Here is a 16,745-nt window from a genome sequence, read left to right on the forward strand (position 1 = left end):
AGCTAAGAGCCACAGCCCACTCCACTCCAAATCTACAGCTCACCCAGACATGGGTCTGTTTTACCCGAAACCATGGTGGCCCTTCAACCTCCCCAAACCTCAATCCTCCCTGTCCTCTCAACATCCACACCTGCTGAATGTGGCTCCGAGGGGCCCGTAGAGGACACTCCAGGTGCCTAGTCCAGCCTCCACCTGGCAGCTGTGACACCGTCCACCTGGAGGCACGCCCCGTCGCTTTCAGCCTGACCCTTCCTACAAACCAGGCATAACTGCCTCTCCAGCCCCACCCTCTCCAGCCTAGAACCTTCCACACACTTCTCCCCTTGCTGTGCCCATTGTCCCCATTCTTCCCCATGCCCTCCACTGCTCCCCACATTCCTCCCCTACTCCACCCCAACCTACAACCACTCCTACAATTCCCATCATATCCTGGGTGAGTCCACCCCTCAGCTACACAAACCCCTAAGAGACCCCAGGACCAGTGGCCAGTGCTCACCTCCTCTACCCATTCCATTCTCTCCCATCCTTACCTCTGCTTATTCCATTCACAGAGAAGCCCCAGAACTCCTGTATCCCCCCCCCCCAAACCTCCCACTGTGCAATCTCACATCTGCCCAGGATAGAACCCAGACCATCCCTCCCAGAACGCCCTCCACCTCCTCCTGACCATCATCCTCCCAGATGCCCCCCTGACTATCCCCCCAGGACCCCCCACCTCCTCCTCCAACCATCCCCCCAGGACCCCCTCCTCCACCTCCTGACCATCCTCCCTAAAACTCCCTCCTCCTGAACATTACCTCCCCACGAGCCCCCTCCTCCTCCTCCTGACCATCACCTCATAAGAATCCCCTTCCTGTGCTATTGCCCACACTCTCCTTGGACAAATGAGGTCATTTGGGGCCACACGTGCAGGGGACAGGGCTATCCTGGGAGACCCCTCCATGGCCTCTCCCCATGGTTCCTCCAGTGATTCCCCATCACCTGCTTCTGGTCCAAACCCCAGGGTGACAGTGAAGACCTCCCCTCAGCATTCCCAGATGGTGGAGCCTCTGTCACCCTGTGGTCAGGGTCTCCCCACCTCTGGCGGGTGGATGGGGTCAGCTCCTCACTTTGTTCACCATCTCCTTCAGCCCTGGACTCCTCACTGGAGTCACTGCCGCAGTCCAAGTCCGTGGTCAGTGGCCCCACTGCCTTGTTCCTGCTCGCTGTCGTCATCCTCCTGGGATGCATCATCTGGTACTGGCACTGCACAAGGCCCAGAGGCAGGTATGAGGGGGCTGGGGCCACTGTGACCCCAGTTGGAGGAGCCCTTCCCACATGTGTCTCACAGATGTGCAGAGTCCAGGGGTGCTAGCTTCACTAGCCTCTGAATTCCCTACCCAGGACACCTGCCAACCCCTGCGCCCTAAGCCCTCAGAGTGTCCCTCACACACCTGCAGGAGACGGTCCCCAGTTCCTGCTCCCATGTCCTGGGACTGTCCTTAGGGACAAACCGGCTTTCCTGAGCCATAACGCCAGGGAAGGGGCAATGAATCAACTTCCTGTGAGCTGAGGAGAGGGCTGGGTCCCAAGTGTGAGAGTGTGTGTGTCCCTCTGTGAGCACTTGGGTGAGTGTGTGTTGTGTGAACAGTGTGTTACCTATTATGTGTGCACACTTGTGTGTCTGTGCACTGCTCTTATGCCTCCCTCCATCCCTCCTTTCCAGAAGAAAAGTTTCAGCCTTTTAGACCACTAGGAGGAGCCCCCAGCCACACGCCCTGCACCCGGAGCCCTGCTGTCCCCTCCCTGGTCAGCCATCAGGGATGCACCACCTGAATAGGCAGTGAGAAAGCTGACCATCTGCAAACAGAGGACAGCCAGTTTCCTAGCAGTGGGCAGAGGGCACTCCATCCCAGGCCACATCCAGGTTCCTCAGGTCTTCCCACCAGCTGAGGGTCCTAACAAGACCCTTCCCCACTGCCTGGCTCTCTCTGTTTCATAAAACAGCCTTGAAATAAATACAGACCTTTCAGCAACCTAAGTAAACCTCAGCAGATGGAATACACAGGAAAAATTGGCGCCATCTGTGGGAGGAGAAGGAGCGGTCCAGACTCATCAGTCAGAGCAAGGCCAGGGGCTGCTCCAGAACTGACCAGCAGCTGTGCAAAAGCAAGTCCCTACTGAGGCCTAAGAAAATTAGAACAAGGTCACGTACTAAGAAAGGACTGTGGACTTTCACCCTAGAAACAATAGCAAAGTTCAGCAACACAGCAAACAGCTGTGCTGGTGGTGGTGTGGAGGGGTGAGACTCACACCATGGGCGGGAGTGTCAACAGGGGCCACTCCCACGCACAGCAGCCTGGTCGTCTTGGAAAGTGGGTACTAGAAACACTTGACCAGCAGTCCTACTGTTGTTGTGTTCTTTCAGGTTGGAACGGCCCATTTTCAGAGATTGTAAATTGCCTGGAAGGAAATTGTCCATCCTTCTGCAGAGCAGCTGATGGGTTGACACCGCATGCCTTTGGATTGGCAGCTCCTTACCACTGAGCCACCAGAGCTCTCTGGCAACCCTCCTCCTAGGTATACATCCCAAAGAAATCAGAGCTGCAACAAGAACTATTAAATGCAGCATCATTTACAACCGTGAAGAGATGGAAACAGCCCACGTCCCCACAAGCAGACAAAAACATAAAGCAACCAGGGCTCATGCACACTGTGAAGCCCTAGGAAACATTAACAACAATGAAGAATTTGAGGAACACTAAATAGCATGATGCACCTAAAAGATATTGTGCCAAGTGAAAGAAATCAGTCACAAAAGGACAAATACTGTATAACATCACTGTTATAAAAAGCTAACGATTTACACAAAGCTAGAAAAATTCTTGAGTGGTGACCAAGAATGGGAAGAGAGAGGAGTAAAATAATAAGCAGATTAAAAACACATATTACAGAAGCAGTTCTTAAAAAGAATCTGCTTTCCCAGATCTGAAATAAATTGCTTTGGACACTGCAGTCCATTTGTCTTATTGGCAAATGACTGCGGAAAGAGCCCCTTGCTTTCAGTAACATTTTGGCGACCATGAAGGAACATTCAGATTCACCTGGTTGGCTCCTTTTCCTATAGGTAACCTGTACACTAAGTCTTGTTCCAGGACTTGAACCCTGAGCCCTGTTCCAAAGACAAAAGAAAAATATGACCACCAGCTAAAGCATCAAAGATGGCTGAAGCCTCAAAGTTTAGCCAGCCACACTCACTAGATTCACCCACGCAAACACTGTGCAATCCAGAGGGCAGAAAACATCATGAAAATGTCTTGTAACTGAACAAGAATGCGTGCAGCTTCTCACGAAACTCAAGACCACCAATGAAGTGTTCAGGTGGGCTCCCCTTCATCTCAATGCCCCTGTTCAGCAAAAAGTAGCCAGAGAGTCTGCACCCCTATTCCTAAAGGGAATAAATAACTAAAAATGAGACAATCGCTTTCAGAAGAAGCCCTACTCCCCAAGAATCAACCCAGAATGTTTGTCTTATAGATAGATACAAGACTGATTTAAGAAGAGGGGGGAAATGATGAGATGGTATTAATAAATTCAGAATTATCCAAACATATCATTAGTATAGTTATAAAAATGAAATCAATTTTCTCTAGCCTGCAAAACTAGTTACTTTGCCTTAGAATTCTTTTTCTTCCTTTCTTTATTCATGTGAAGTACTTTAAACTGCCTATTTGCTAGTAGGGGAAATGCGTCATTCCTAGATTAACATTTATCTCTTTGAAACTGTTGGTTTTGTGTGTGTGTGTGTGTGTGTGTGTGTGTGGTTTTCAGTTCAGACAGGTAGTGTGCCCATATTGTAACAAGGCGGGCAGCACATGTCAACAGAAGCATGAACACCCAATCATCACGCTTATGAACTGGAAAAGGATCTGAAGCTGGTTTTCTCAGTCATATTAAATTGTACCTTAAGCTGTTTACCACGAAGGAAAGTGTATCTTTCCTGAAATAGCATTTAAAACCTTTTCAAAGCTGTTTTTATCAGTCATCTATTAACTATTTCACAGTTACTTGTAACTATATGTAAACTGTCCTTTTAAAATGTAGAAATTATTTAACAAAAGACTAACCCAAGCATAAAAACCTCATGGAAGGCAGGCAGGCAGGCAGGCAAGGAAAGTAAGCACCTACCCTGATGGCTGAAGGGAACGACCATATCCAATAAGCACAAAGTCACCAAAGAAAGGGAAGATGCAGAGAAGAGCTGACATGAAGGGAAAGGAGAATCACAGAAAATGTGGTCACATAGTGAGTTTTGAAATTCTTGTTGAACAAAATATTTACGAATGGTTAAGAATTAATTTGCTTTGTGAACTTGCTCAACTTCACCAAAGAAGACATTCAGATGGCAAACAAGCACATGATGAAATGTTCAAAATTCCTAGCTCTAAGAGAGATGCAAATCAAAACAACTATGAGATATCATCTCACCCCAGTAAGAATGGCAAAATTTAACAGATCAGCAAGCAACAAATGCTGCCGAAGTTGTAGAGAAACTGGAACCCTTATTCACTGTTGGTGGGAGTGTAAAATGGTGCAACCACTATGGAAGGTGTATGGTGCGCAAAAAGTTGCAAATAGAGATACCATTTGACCCAGCAATTCCACTGCTGGGAATATACCCCAAAGAGACTGTAACTGCCACCCAAGCAGATATATGCACACCCATGTTTATTGTGGTTCTGTTCACAATAGCAAGGAGTTGGAAACAACCCAAGTGCCCATCAACAAATGAATGGAGAGAGAAGCTGTGGCGTATTCACACAATGGAATACTATGCTGTGTTGAAAAACAAGGAATTCATGAAATATTATACAAAATGAGTGACTCTAGAGGACATGATGCTGAATGAAATATCTCAGTCACAAAGGGACAAATACTGCATAGTGCCACTGTTGTAAAGCAGGACTGACATAGGGGTTTTGCAGAGTCTAAAAGGGGATAAATAATGTAACTGCATTGAAACAGATGAAGGAGAGAGTTGTTTGAAAGGAATATATGATTAGGAATTATTTTCACGACAAGAGGCCAGAATGAGAGCTGCATGGTGGAGTGGACTGGGAGGAGGATTGTATAACAATGAAAGTTTGGTTTTTACTTTTCAAAGAGAAAAACCAACTGGAGGGAGGAATGGGCAGGTAGGAACATGTGCAACAATGAATTAATGGATATCCAAAGTCTCTATAAACTTTCATTAAAATTTCAATTTAAAAAACCCAAACTTTTGCTCAAATCATGATAAAAAATAAGATAAACAAACATGGAAAGGCTATTAGTTGGGCAATATAATTGTATTTTTTAAAATGGAATAGGAATCTAATTGAGGATGGAAGGGAGTATTTTTAAATCCTTGTTCACTTTAAAGATTCCCAAGATGAAGGTCATGGATGGTGACGGGGTCATGATGATGATACAATCATGGAGGGTGACCAGGGTCCTGAGTGGTGAGGGGTCATGGATGGTGACAGGGGTCGTGGATGGTAACTCGTAAAGACAAGGTTCTGCCCCAAGAGGGATCCTTCCTATAGGGAAAGAAGGTGAGAGAACCAGCTAGATGGACCCTACACCCACGCACAGATTAGTACACACGTATGTGCATGCAAGCACGCACACGCTACTCATATGTACACCCATGTGTGCACACCATTCTCTGATTGTGGGTTCTTGCCTGTGCAAGGTAGCCTCCTGTGCAGATATGCACGCATGTTTGCGCACGTACACATGCACATGCATGTATGTGAGGTGTCCACAGACACAGGCACATGTCCAGCCCCTTGGTCATGGTCACATCAGGATCCTCAGCTCCACGCAGGTGACTGATGGTGACCAGATGCCTGGACAAGAATCGGGTCCCATCCAGAGTGTAAGGTGACTTCAGCCTGCACACTCTTGGAACCCCCCCAATTCATCACCCTTCCAGGAGCCCCCTCTTCCTCCTGCTGCTTCATATCTCCCCTCAGGAAGCCCCTCCTCCTCCTCCTGACCATCACCCCAGGCGTGGCCTGGATGGGTGTGCAGGTGTCTGTGCTGGTGCTTCGAACCTCACTGACTCTGTGGCCCCTGAGCCGTTTCCATGTTCCCACCTCGCTCTGCATGTCCCCTGACACAGTGAGGACATCACTGCTGGCCGGGCTTTCAGCTGAACCATGCTGGACACACAGCTCAGGACCCTCCTAGTGGACCGTCTCACCTCTGGCTACCACCAGGGGGCAGGCAGGCCCGGCCACCACGGCCTCCAGGGGAAGCCATTCAAGGGTCAGCTCTTCCTCCAAGAAGGCCAGGGTGGGCTCACGTCAGTGGGGCGTCAGGCTGGTGATTGGACCTCCCCAGGGTCTGCATTTCAGGTCCCATACGGCACCTTGTGTCCTTGTTTGGGACAGCTGGGGACACAGGGAGGTGTCTGAGTGGCTTGTGTGCAGGGAACCTGACCCTGACAAACTGGGCAAACACAACTGTGCTTTTGAAAAGGGAGAAGATTGGTAAAAATGGAAGAGAAGTTCCATGAGGACTGAACTCTTCTCAAAGCCCCACTCTAGTTAAAGAATCCAAGGAAAGGACGAGGATCCTGGGTGCGAGGGCCACCCTCACAGTTGGCACCTGGATGCTCAGAACATCTGAGTGCAGCCTGGCTGTGGGGTGAGGAGCCCCCTGTGCCCCCACCCCCACCCCCACAGCTGCTTCAGGCCCACCAGGCTTCGGGACAACAGACATCGTTTTACTTGAAACAGGAAAGACAGGATGCTGTGGCATTTAAGATACCTCAGAGGAAGCATTGCTGCCTGGGGGGGAGTGTGCACCCCGGGGGAAGCTGGACAGGGCGACCCCTGCACACGCACATCACAGGGCCCACCATGAAGGCTTTCCCTGGCCAGCTGAGGGGGACAGTCCACCAGGAGACAATGCACAGCTGTAGATCTCTGAACAGTGCTGTGTACTCCAATGTGTGCACACCTGTCTGGGCATGCATGCACGTATGCACACATGTGAACACATGCACATGCACATAAATGTTATACTCGTGTGTGCATGCATGCACATGGGCACAATGACCTGGGACAGTAGGTTCCTGTGGGCTTGTGGGCACATGTGTCCACATCTATGTGCAAACATACATGTATGCACACCTGCACACAGGTCACTGCTATAACCTGTCATTTATACACATGTGCTCTGTAATCTGCCTCTGCATGCACACACACAAACACATGTACACATACGTGTGCACACATGTGTATGCACGTGCATACACGCCACACTTCATGGAGAGGAGGCCCAACGGTGAGCTGTGCGCTGGGTAACCTTCCTGTGCACATGCACATGTGTTCACACATGCACACAGTTCACAGTAGGTCCACCAGTAGGCTGGGTGCTCTGTAGCCTCCAGTGCGCGCACACATACACGTGTTCCCACACAGCGACACAGTCATACATGCACACGTTTACACGGTGATCACTATCATCCTGCATAGAGATAAGACTAGGGTCCTAGCAAGTCCTTACCCCCACTGCCCCAGCCGCTGCTCTCTCCCCAGGCCTTCTGTCCACAAAGGTCAGGGGTTCCCATCAGCCTCCACTGAGCTCTGGGGGGCATGTCCCTTGTGGGGCCCAGCACCCCCATGGAGAGGAATGTGGCCAGTGACCTTTCATCTTGCGGTGGGCGGTCCCCCCAGCACACAGCTGTGACAGGAAGAGGCCCACTCCACTTGTGGGAGGGGAGGTGGCCCGTCTGCCTCCAGGGCAGCAGCAGTGAGCATGGCACCCCAGCACCCCTGGATCCCCGTGCTCCTGGCGCTCACCCTCACCCTGCCTGGAAGCTTGGATGCCCACGGTGAGTGACCCTGGGGCTCAGTCCACTTACTGCCTGGATGCTGGCTGTGATCTCCTCCTGCCCTCCTCCCAGGTCACCTAGACCTTGAGCAAGGGCAGAAGCACACTTAGTGGCCATGGTGGCCTCTGGGCTGCAGACCAAGAGTTCCCTTCCCTGCACATCTGGGGTCAGCAGACCCTCACAGTCCCTGGCCTCCCAGGAAGCGTCCAAGCTCAGCCTACCCCAGAGCTGACTTGTGGCCAGACGGGGCCAGAGGAGGGCAGGTACTGCCCTGTCACAAACGAACCCCAGCCCTAAGGGGCCATGTCCATTGGGAAGCTGGCCCATGCGCGCATCACCAAGGGCCAGAGGTGCTGACAGGTGGTCCCAGGGACAAACACGAGTGTCCACGACACAGAGCCAACTTCTCTGGGTGCTTAGAAGCAGTGGGTCCCCAAAACTGCGTGGGTGAGAATCAGAAGGCTGAGGGGATGTAGATGGTGGTCCTGGACTCTGTGGGGCAGATGCTTCAGAAGCAGGCCTGCTCTCCAGCCCAGGAATGACCAGCATTTACGGAAGCTCCCAACACTGGCCCCCGACCCAGGTGGAAGAGGGTCTCTGCCAGGTGGGTGGTGACATGCTGGGTTCCTCCAGGGGTGCAGCAGTCCCCTCGCTATGTGGTCACCTCAGAGGGCAGCTCCATCAACATCACTTGCTCCAGTGGCCTCTCAAAGGGGTTCCACCTGTTCCGAGAGGGGCCCCCAGAAGCCAAAGTGATGTACTACCAGGATGGGGTGAAATCCACTGTGGACCAGATGTTCCTGAGTCGTGTAACCTTCAAGGGGTCACAGCAGAAGCTGACTGTCACTATGCACCACCTGCAGCCTGCGGACAGCGGAGTCTACATCTGCAAGACCATCACTGAGTACAGGGAGGAGCTGGGCTGTGGGACCCTGGTCCTGGTGACAGGTGGGACCTCCCTCTGTGTCCATCAGGCCCCTGCCCGGGCACCTGCCCTTCTGCTTTTTTCTGGAATCAATCCTCTCTTCCAGGAAGTCCCCCAGGCTCCCCCACCGCCACAAACCCTCCCTGAACACTGAAGGCTCACGGGGAGTCTCCACTCCTCGCCAAGTGCTCTGACGAGCCTCTCTTCCAGGCCATGCAGACTCAAGCCCCACAGGCCAGCTGAGACCCATCGACCTCTCTGCAGCTCTGGCCATAGCTTGCTTCCTCCTGGGCCTGGGCCTGGGGGTGCTGTGTACACTGAGGAGGACGCAGGTCAGTGGAGCCTGAGCTGCTCCCCCATCCTCTCGGGAGCGTGGGAGGGAGGATGCTGAGGGGCTGGCTGTAGGGAGCTCTGCCTTCCCTGAGGGCTTCCAGTAAATGCTATAAGAACACCAGGGGCCAAGGGCGAAGGGACCCGGGGAACAAGAGACATGTGGCATGGGCAGGACCCAGGGGGACATGCCAGGGTGAGGGTGACACCAGTGGTGCAGAGAGCAGCCAGCTGTACATGGTGCGCACGTGGCAGTCTCTGTGTGTGTGAGAGAGTGTACAGTGTGTGGTGTGTATGTGTATTAGTGTAAAAGTGTGTGGGTGCATCTATTTGTGTTGTGTGAACATATTCGTGTGAGTGTGGCATGTGCTAGCCTGTCATGTGTGCGTGTACCTGTGTGTGCATGTGCCGTGTGTGCAAGCCTGTCATGTGTGTACCTGTGTGTGCACGTGTGCAAGCCTGTCATGTGCATGGACCTATGTGTGCACGTGTCACACATGCAAGCCTGTCATGTGTGTACCTGTGTGTGCATGTGTGCAAGCCTGTCATGTGCATGTACCTATGTGTGCATGTGTCACGCATGCAAGCCTGTCATGTGCTAGTACATGTGTGTGCACATGTGTGTCATGTGTGCAAGCCTGTCGTATATGTACGCTGTGGCAGAGAATACTTGTGTCACGTATGCATGTGTGTGCACATGTGTGCAGTGTGTGTGGTGAGTGGGAGAGCATTTGTGCCGTGTGTGTACATGCACAGAGTACATGTGAGCGTGTGCATCTATATGTACAGGGAGTGTGTATGGGTGTGAAAGCATGTGTGTGATATGTATGCAGTATAAGGGTGCATGTGTGTCAGTGTGAGAAGGTGTGTGGGTGGGTGTACGTTGGGGACGAGGGGAACAGAAGCAGGGGACCAGGAAGTGGTCACTGGGTCATTTGCCTCAGGTAGGAGCAGAAGAGGTAACAGCAACAGCCCCCCTAGGTCTGAAGCTCAGTTCATGGGCTCCTCATCTGGCCCTGGAACTGCTCCTTCTCCTGGTCTATGTGGCCTTTGGGATGCTGCCCTGTCCACCAAGGATTGGAGACAGTGAGGCAGGCTGATGGGAAGCGCCAGAGGCCAGATGGTCTTGGCTCAGACCCCGTGAAGAGGTTTTAGGCAGGTCTGGGGGACAAAAGGGTGGGTGCTGCTGGGGACCCATGGCAGGTCCAAATGAGGAGCGGGCCCAGCCCTCCTGGAATGGGTGCTGCTGGGGGACCCAGGGCCACATGAGGAGTGGGACTCTGCCTTACAGATCAAGACACTCTGCTGGAAGAAGGGACGACCCGAGGCTGTCGTGGTCTATGAGGACATGTCCTGCAACACCCTGTCCTGCCCCAACCCATACCAGGAGCTCACGTGCACCTCGCAGAGGACAGGCCACGGGGGGACATTCACCCAGCAAGGCCCAGGGTGCAAGGAGCTCCAGGCGCAGCTTGTGGCCATGGGGTAGCAGGCCAGCTCAGGAAGCCCTCCCATCCTCTGGCTCCACGCCTGCCCTGTGGTTCCAGGGGCGCCCATGTGTGATGCTCTCTCATCAGCCCACCCTTCACCAGTCAGGTCCCCAAACCTCAGAAGCCTGGAGTAGAGGTGGCACAGCCCCACCTTGCCAGAAATAAAGTCTGTTTCCTCCCTTTCTGCAATCGACCTGTTTCTCCCACACTCAGAGAAGGGCGTGAGGCAGGGGGTATGCGGACGGACTCAGCTGCCCAGCCTGCTGGTGTCCCCACCTGCTGACCAAGGGTAGTTCCTTATGGTGGCCCAGTGGCTGTGTCTGGCTGCTGACTGACAGGCTGCTAGTCTGACCACCGAGGAGCCTCAGAAGGGAGTCTGCTGTTGACACAGGACTGTGGCTGTCAGTACCCGTCAGGCCCCAGACCGAACACCCTCGAGTGTCAACTGTGAGCCAAACCATAGTCAGGCCTTTGAAGTGCCAGGAACACCAGGGGGAAAGTACTTCTTAACGGTCACAGGAGATCAAAAGGACATTTTCCCAGATAGCAAAATTCCGAGAAAGGGGAAGGCAGGAGAGATGGATGAAGGGAAGCGGGATACCCAGAGAAGATGTGGAAGGATGCTGCCACACGGAGGGGTTCTAACCAATGTCATCATCTTTGGCTAGGTTCTCAAAGGAGCAAAACCATATACAGAGAGGTCTGCACCTCGAGAGAACGGCTCACGTGCTGTTGTTGTTGGGTGCCATAGAGACAACGGGCTCAGCCACTCTGTGAACAACTGGTTAAAGCCTCAGCCCCCGGCACCGGGTGCACAATCTCTGCTGTGCTTGCGTCCACTGTCCGGTCGCTGTGTCAACCCATCCTGTTGAGGCTTCTCCTCCTTTGACCCTCCCTTTTCCTCTTCCCAGTATGGTGTCCTTCTCCTGGACACCCCCAGCATACCCATAGTCTGGGGGACAATTCCTCATCCTCGCCTCTACGGAGCGGTCTCACTTCCCCCAAGACAGATTTGTGTGTCCTTTGGCCAGTTCATGGAATAGTCAACGCTCTTCACCACCAGCACAATTCAAAGGCATCAATTCTTCTTTGGTCTTCCTCATTCATTCATTCATTGTTCAACTCTCACATGCATAAAAAGTAATAAAAAATACCGTGGCTTGGATCAAACACATCCCAATATTTTAAACTAACATTCCTCAGTTTTTAGCACTTTAAAGAGATCCTTCACAGCAGATCTGCCCAATGCAAGAGTTCTTGACTGCTGCTTCCATTGATGGTGGAGTTCCACTGATGGCCGCAGAGACTGTTGTTTGTGTCCCATGGAGTTGTAACCGACCAATGCTGACCCGCCAGTGGGTCTTCAGAGGCATTAACCACACGGGAGGAGACTGTCATCCTTCTCCCCCGGAGCTGCGGACGGGTGCAGAGACTAGCAAGGCCCAAGTCTGCATGTCAGGTGTCAGGCTAGAGGCTTTTCACTCCGGTCACCACAGAGGTGAAATATTGAAATCTGGCAGTTAGAGGGCAGGCTGCTGAGTCAACAGACAAACCCCCAGATCAGCAGATATCATGAAAGGCCACTGACTCAAGTCAAAGGACTGAAGGTCATAAAATGAGGAGTCGGATGCAGGATCTCAGTGGAGCAAAGAGCCAGGAAGCCTTGTCACACATGTATATGGATTCAGTGCAGGCCACACCACCAAGAAAGTGCCCCTTCAACAGATTGGCTGCTCAAAGAACTCTCACCAAAGAAATGATTACATTGAATCAAGTCTCACCATGGAGCATGGCTACATCATAACTGTAACTGTTAAACCACAGAATCATGGCCTAGCCAAACTGACAATTTTAACCATCACCCCTTGACAATTAGGCACTTACACACATCTCTTAAATCATATAAACTCTGAGTAAAAGCAATTAAAGTATTATACCAGCATTTAACATGATACAATTAACAAGTGCAAAACCAAAAGTATCCTAACCACATTTACATCTTGTAAGTGAAGAAAATAAAAATATATGATGCAAACATACAAAGAAAAAAATACTCCTAACAACCACAGTCCTCTTTTGAGCAGCAAGTTCTGTGGTTGACGCTGGTATTTAGAGCAGCTTGTCCCACAACCTGTTGTGTCTCTATGCCCTTAGAAAGCACTTCCTGTCGTTGTGATTCTTTGCTTTGTGATAGGATCAAAACTTTCATTCAGGAAGAGGCTGTGCAATTAGCAGTGATACCAGAAATGGGCTGCTGTACTTTCCCACTGACTTTAATCACAGGCAGGTGGATTCTGGGAGATAACGGCAGGAATCTCCTGTATTCCAGATATGTGCAGTGATCGAAGACCAGATGGTTTGTGGGGTGACATCAAGGATATATCATCCATGAAGAGAGCAAAAGGCCATTACATAGACAGAGGAGAAAGAAAAAAATTGAAATGAATGTTAGAAGAGACTCTGGGAGGAAAAAAAATAAGAGAGTGAAAATTGTGCTACAGTGTCAAGAAACCAAAACAAAGCAAAAACATGCAGAAGTAAAAGAACTGAACAGAAGATTTCAAAGGGAAGCTTGAGAAGACAAAGTAAAGTATTACAATGGAATGTGCAGAGAGCTGGAGTTGGAGAATAAAAAGACAAGAACTCATTCTGCATTTCTCAAGCTGAGAAAATGGAAAAACAAACTTAAGCCTCAAGTTACAATACCGAAAGGTGGTACAGACAATATGTTGAATGACCCAGAAATCATGGAAAGAAAATAGAGGAAATACACAGAGTCACTGTACCAAAAACAACTGACACTGGAAAAGTTCAGGGAGTACCATACAAGCAGGAGCCAATGGTAATAAAGGAGGAAGCTGAAGCTGCACTGAAGGCATTGGTAGAAAATAAAGCCCCCACTGCTGAAGTTGACTGGCTTAAAAAAAAAATAAGGCCCTAGGAATTGATGGGATACTAATTGACTTGTTTCAATTAATAGATGCAGCCCTGGATGCGCTCACCAGTCTATGCCAGGAAATTTGGAGGACAGCTCTCTGGCCAACAGATTGGAAGAGATCCATATTTGTTCCCATTACCAAGAAAGGTTATACAACAGAATATGGAAACTATTGAACAATATCATTAATATCATATGCAAGCAAAATATCACTGAGGATCATTCAAAACTGGCTAGAACAGTACATAGATAGGGAACTTCCAGAAGTTCAAGCAGAGTTTAGAAGAGGCTATGTCACCAAGAATATAATTTCTGATGTTAGATGGATTCTTTTTTTAATATATTGCAAATGAATTTTATTAATTAAAAGTAACTTTTTCTTAAAAGTAATCCAATTTACTTTTATTTGTGGTTGGAAGCATCTTAACTATGTTCTCTTTTTTCAACATTGTTCATGATTATATGTAAAAGTTGCTTTAAAGAGAGTATTGGGTTGTTGTCAGGTGTTATCATATTATCTACAAACTACAGTGATCCTATAAACAATAGATTGAAACGTTGTCTTAGACTATGTCCTCTTCACAATCTCTACCATGCCTACACCTATTGTGGTAGTCACCGGGTCAAATCATATGGTTGAGGGTCTCAGATGGATTCTTAAAGTAAAGAATACCAGAAGAGGGTCTATTTATGCTTTATTGACTATAAAAAGGCTTTTGACTGTGTGGATTGTAACTAACACTGTGAAGGTCGGGAGTCCCAGAGCACTTAACTGTAGCATGAAACTTATACCTGGACCAAGAGGCTGCTGTGCAAACAGAGCAGGGGAACAGCGCATGGTTTAAAATTCAGAAGGGAGTGTATCAGGGCTGTTTATTCTCTCCACATCTATCCAATCTGTACACTGAGAAAATAATTTGAGAAGCTGGACTCTATAAATAAGAATGTGGCATAAAGATTGGAGGAAGACTCATCAATAACCTCATTACACAGATGACACAGCCTTGGTTTCTGAAAATGAGGACTTGAAGCACTTGTTGCAGAAGATCAAAGAATACAGCCTTCAATATGGATTGCATCTCAATGTCAAGAAAACAAAAATTCTTACCAGTGGACCTATGGGCAACATCGTGATAGATGGAGAAAAGATTCAAACTGTCAACAACTTCATCTTACTGGAATCCACAATCAACCAGCTGTCAGGAAATCAGGAGATGCATTGCACTGGGAAAGCCTACAGTCAAGGACTTCTACAAATTGTTGAAGAGCAATGATGTTATCTTGAGAACTAAGGAGTGTCAGATTCAGACCATGGTCCTTCTGATCACTTATTATGCATCTGAGAGCTGAACAATGAATAAGGTTGATGAAGAAGCGTTGATGCCTTTGAGCTGTGGTGTTAGAGAATAGCACTAAACATCCCACGGACGGCCAAAAGAACAAACAAATACGTCTTGGAGAAGGTGCAGCCAGAGAGTGCTCCTTGGAGGGAAAGATGATGAAGCTTTGTCTCCCATACTTTGGACATGTTGCTAAGAGAGGCTGTCCCTTGGAGAGGGACATCATGATTGGAAAGGCAGAGGGTCTGTGAGAGACAGGAAGCCCCTGAAGCAGGTGGATTGACACAGTGACTGCTCCGATAGGACAGGGTTCAGATCTGTTGTTCACAGGGCCGCTGTGAATTGTACTCAACTGGACAGCGCTTAACAACTACAGCTTCTGCTACCAATACTTGCCCTTGGTAATCAGGATCAGTACGGATTGACAAGAGAGCCAGTCATAGGGGAGCTCTGGTGGCCTAGTGGCAAGGAGCTGCAACTACAATCCCAGAGCCAAATGGTTCGAATCCACCAGATGCTCTGCGGGGGAAGGAGGGACAATCTCCTCCTGTACCAGTCAGATCTGATTTGATGGTACACGCACACAAAAATAATAAAATTTTTAAAAAAAGAGAGAGCCAGTCATCTGGTCCAGCTCCCAGCAGAGGACCCAAGGCTGTATGCACATCTAAGGGTAAAATGGCCTGGAGGTGGGGCAGAGACATTCCTGGGGTTTCTGAGCACAGGAAGTCTGAAGAATCCCTGAAGGGTTAGTGACAATCAGAGGTCTGCTGTACCGAATGTTCCAGGAACACCTGAGCCCCTTGAAAATGAGGGACCCTCAGATGGATCTGGGTTGAAAACAGCCCAAATCTAGTTCTAAGAACTGATCTGTCAGCACTCTTCTGAGTCAATTACCCCTTAGCGGTAAGTACAGCAGAGGAGTTCTCGCTGAGAAGGTGTCCAGGAATGCAGGGGGTTGCAAACCACCTAGGCACTTCCCGGGAACACTTCACACTATCAGAGTTACTTACCCATTTGCCTTCTTGAGATAAGAAAGAATATAAAGCCTTAATTAATCAGAGATCATTTGATTGGTAAGACTATTTCCTTTTTTCCTTTACCCTGAGAAAGGTGTACAGGACCTTTTTTCTGTATGCTGTGTCCGCTCTGTAATAAAAGAGAGGACTGCACAGCTCTGTTTTGCCATTTGCCTGACACAGCTTTTTGGTCCTTGTCTCGTATCTTTCATAAGTTTGCCTTCTTCGATCCACAATCACAGAACACCAGATATCTACAGAAGTCATGAACTACAATCCTAAAACCCGTCTATGAAATCTGAAGGAGCCTAAGGTTAGAAGAGAGAGTATGGTGATGCAACAGTTGATGAGAGTAAAGTGGAAGTCTGGGTGAGAATTAGACTGAAGAGATGTTGTGTGAGGTAGTTGTCTCTCGTTTACATGCTATTTCTTGGCATGGATTTCATATTTAGTTGGGCCACACTTCTACCTGGTATTGGGAAGCTGAAGACAGGTAAGCCTGCCTTTAGACCAGTATTGATTGGACCTACTAAATGGGAATCATTAGAATTTCCCAAAACTCCTCATGAATAAGGATAATGGAAGTATCGATGCCTTTGAGCTGTGGTGTTGGAGAAGAGTACTGAATATCCTATGGAGAGCCAAAAAAAACAAGCAGATACGTCTCGGAAAAAGTGCCTCCTTGGAGGCAAACAGGGAGAAGCTTCATCTTTCATAATCTTTTATACTTTGGACACGTAGCTAGGCGAGGCTGCTCCTTGTAAAGGGATGTCATCCTTGGAAAGATGGCAAGTCAGCAAAGGAAAGGAGGACCCTCAACAACATGACTGACATGTGAC

At 49.3% G+C, this 16,745-nt stretch overlaps 1 protein-coding gene across 1 annotated transcript in view; it reads left to right on the top strand.

Moving 5' to 3' along the window:
• The window catches only part of LOC102854789, a 30,964-nt gene extending 20,356 nt beyond the window's left edge, over window positions 1-10,608 (top strand). Inside the window, exons 18-24 of the mRNA XM_006886307.1 lie at window positions 1,131-1,266; window positions 5,997-6,144; window positions 7,569-7,585; window positions 7,773-7,864; window positions 8,498-8,812; window positions 9,000-9,121; window positions 10,411-10,608. Of these exons, the coding sequence (XP_006886369.1) occupies window positions 1,131-1,266; window positions 5,997-6,144; window positions 7,569-7,585; window positions 7,773-7,864; window positions 8,498-8,812; window positions 9,000-9,121; window positions 10,411-10,608 (1,028 nt within the window). The remainder of the gene's footprint in view (window positions 1-1,130; window positions 1,267-5,996; window positions 6,145-7,568; window positions 7,586-7,772; window positions 7,865-8,497; window positions 8,813-8,999; window positions 9,122-10,410) is intronic.
• The last annotated feature ends 6,137 nt before the right edge of the window (window positions 10,609-16,745 follow it).

Source organism: Elephantulus edwardii, unplaced genomic scaffold (assembly GCF_000299155.1).
Source record: "Elephantulus edwardii isolate Elephantulus edwardi_28Jun2011 unplaced genomic scaffold, EleEdw1.0 scaffold00048, whole genome shotgun sequence".
In the NCBI taxonomy this organism is placed as follows: domain Eukaryota; kingdom Metazoa; phylum Chordata; class Mammalia; order Macroscelidea; family Macroscelididae; genus Elephantulus; species Elephantulus edwardii.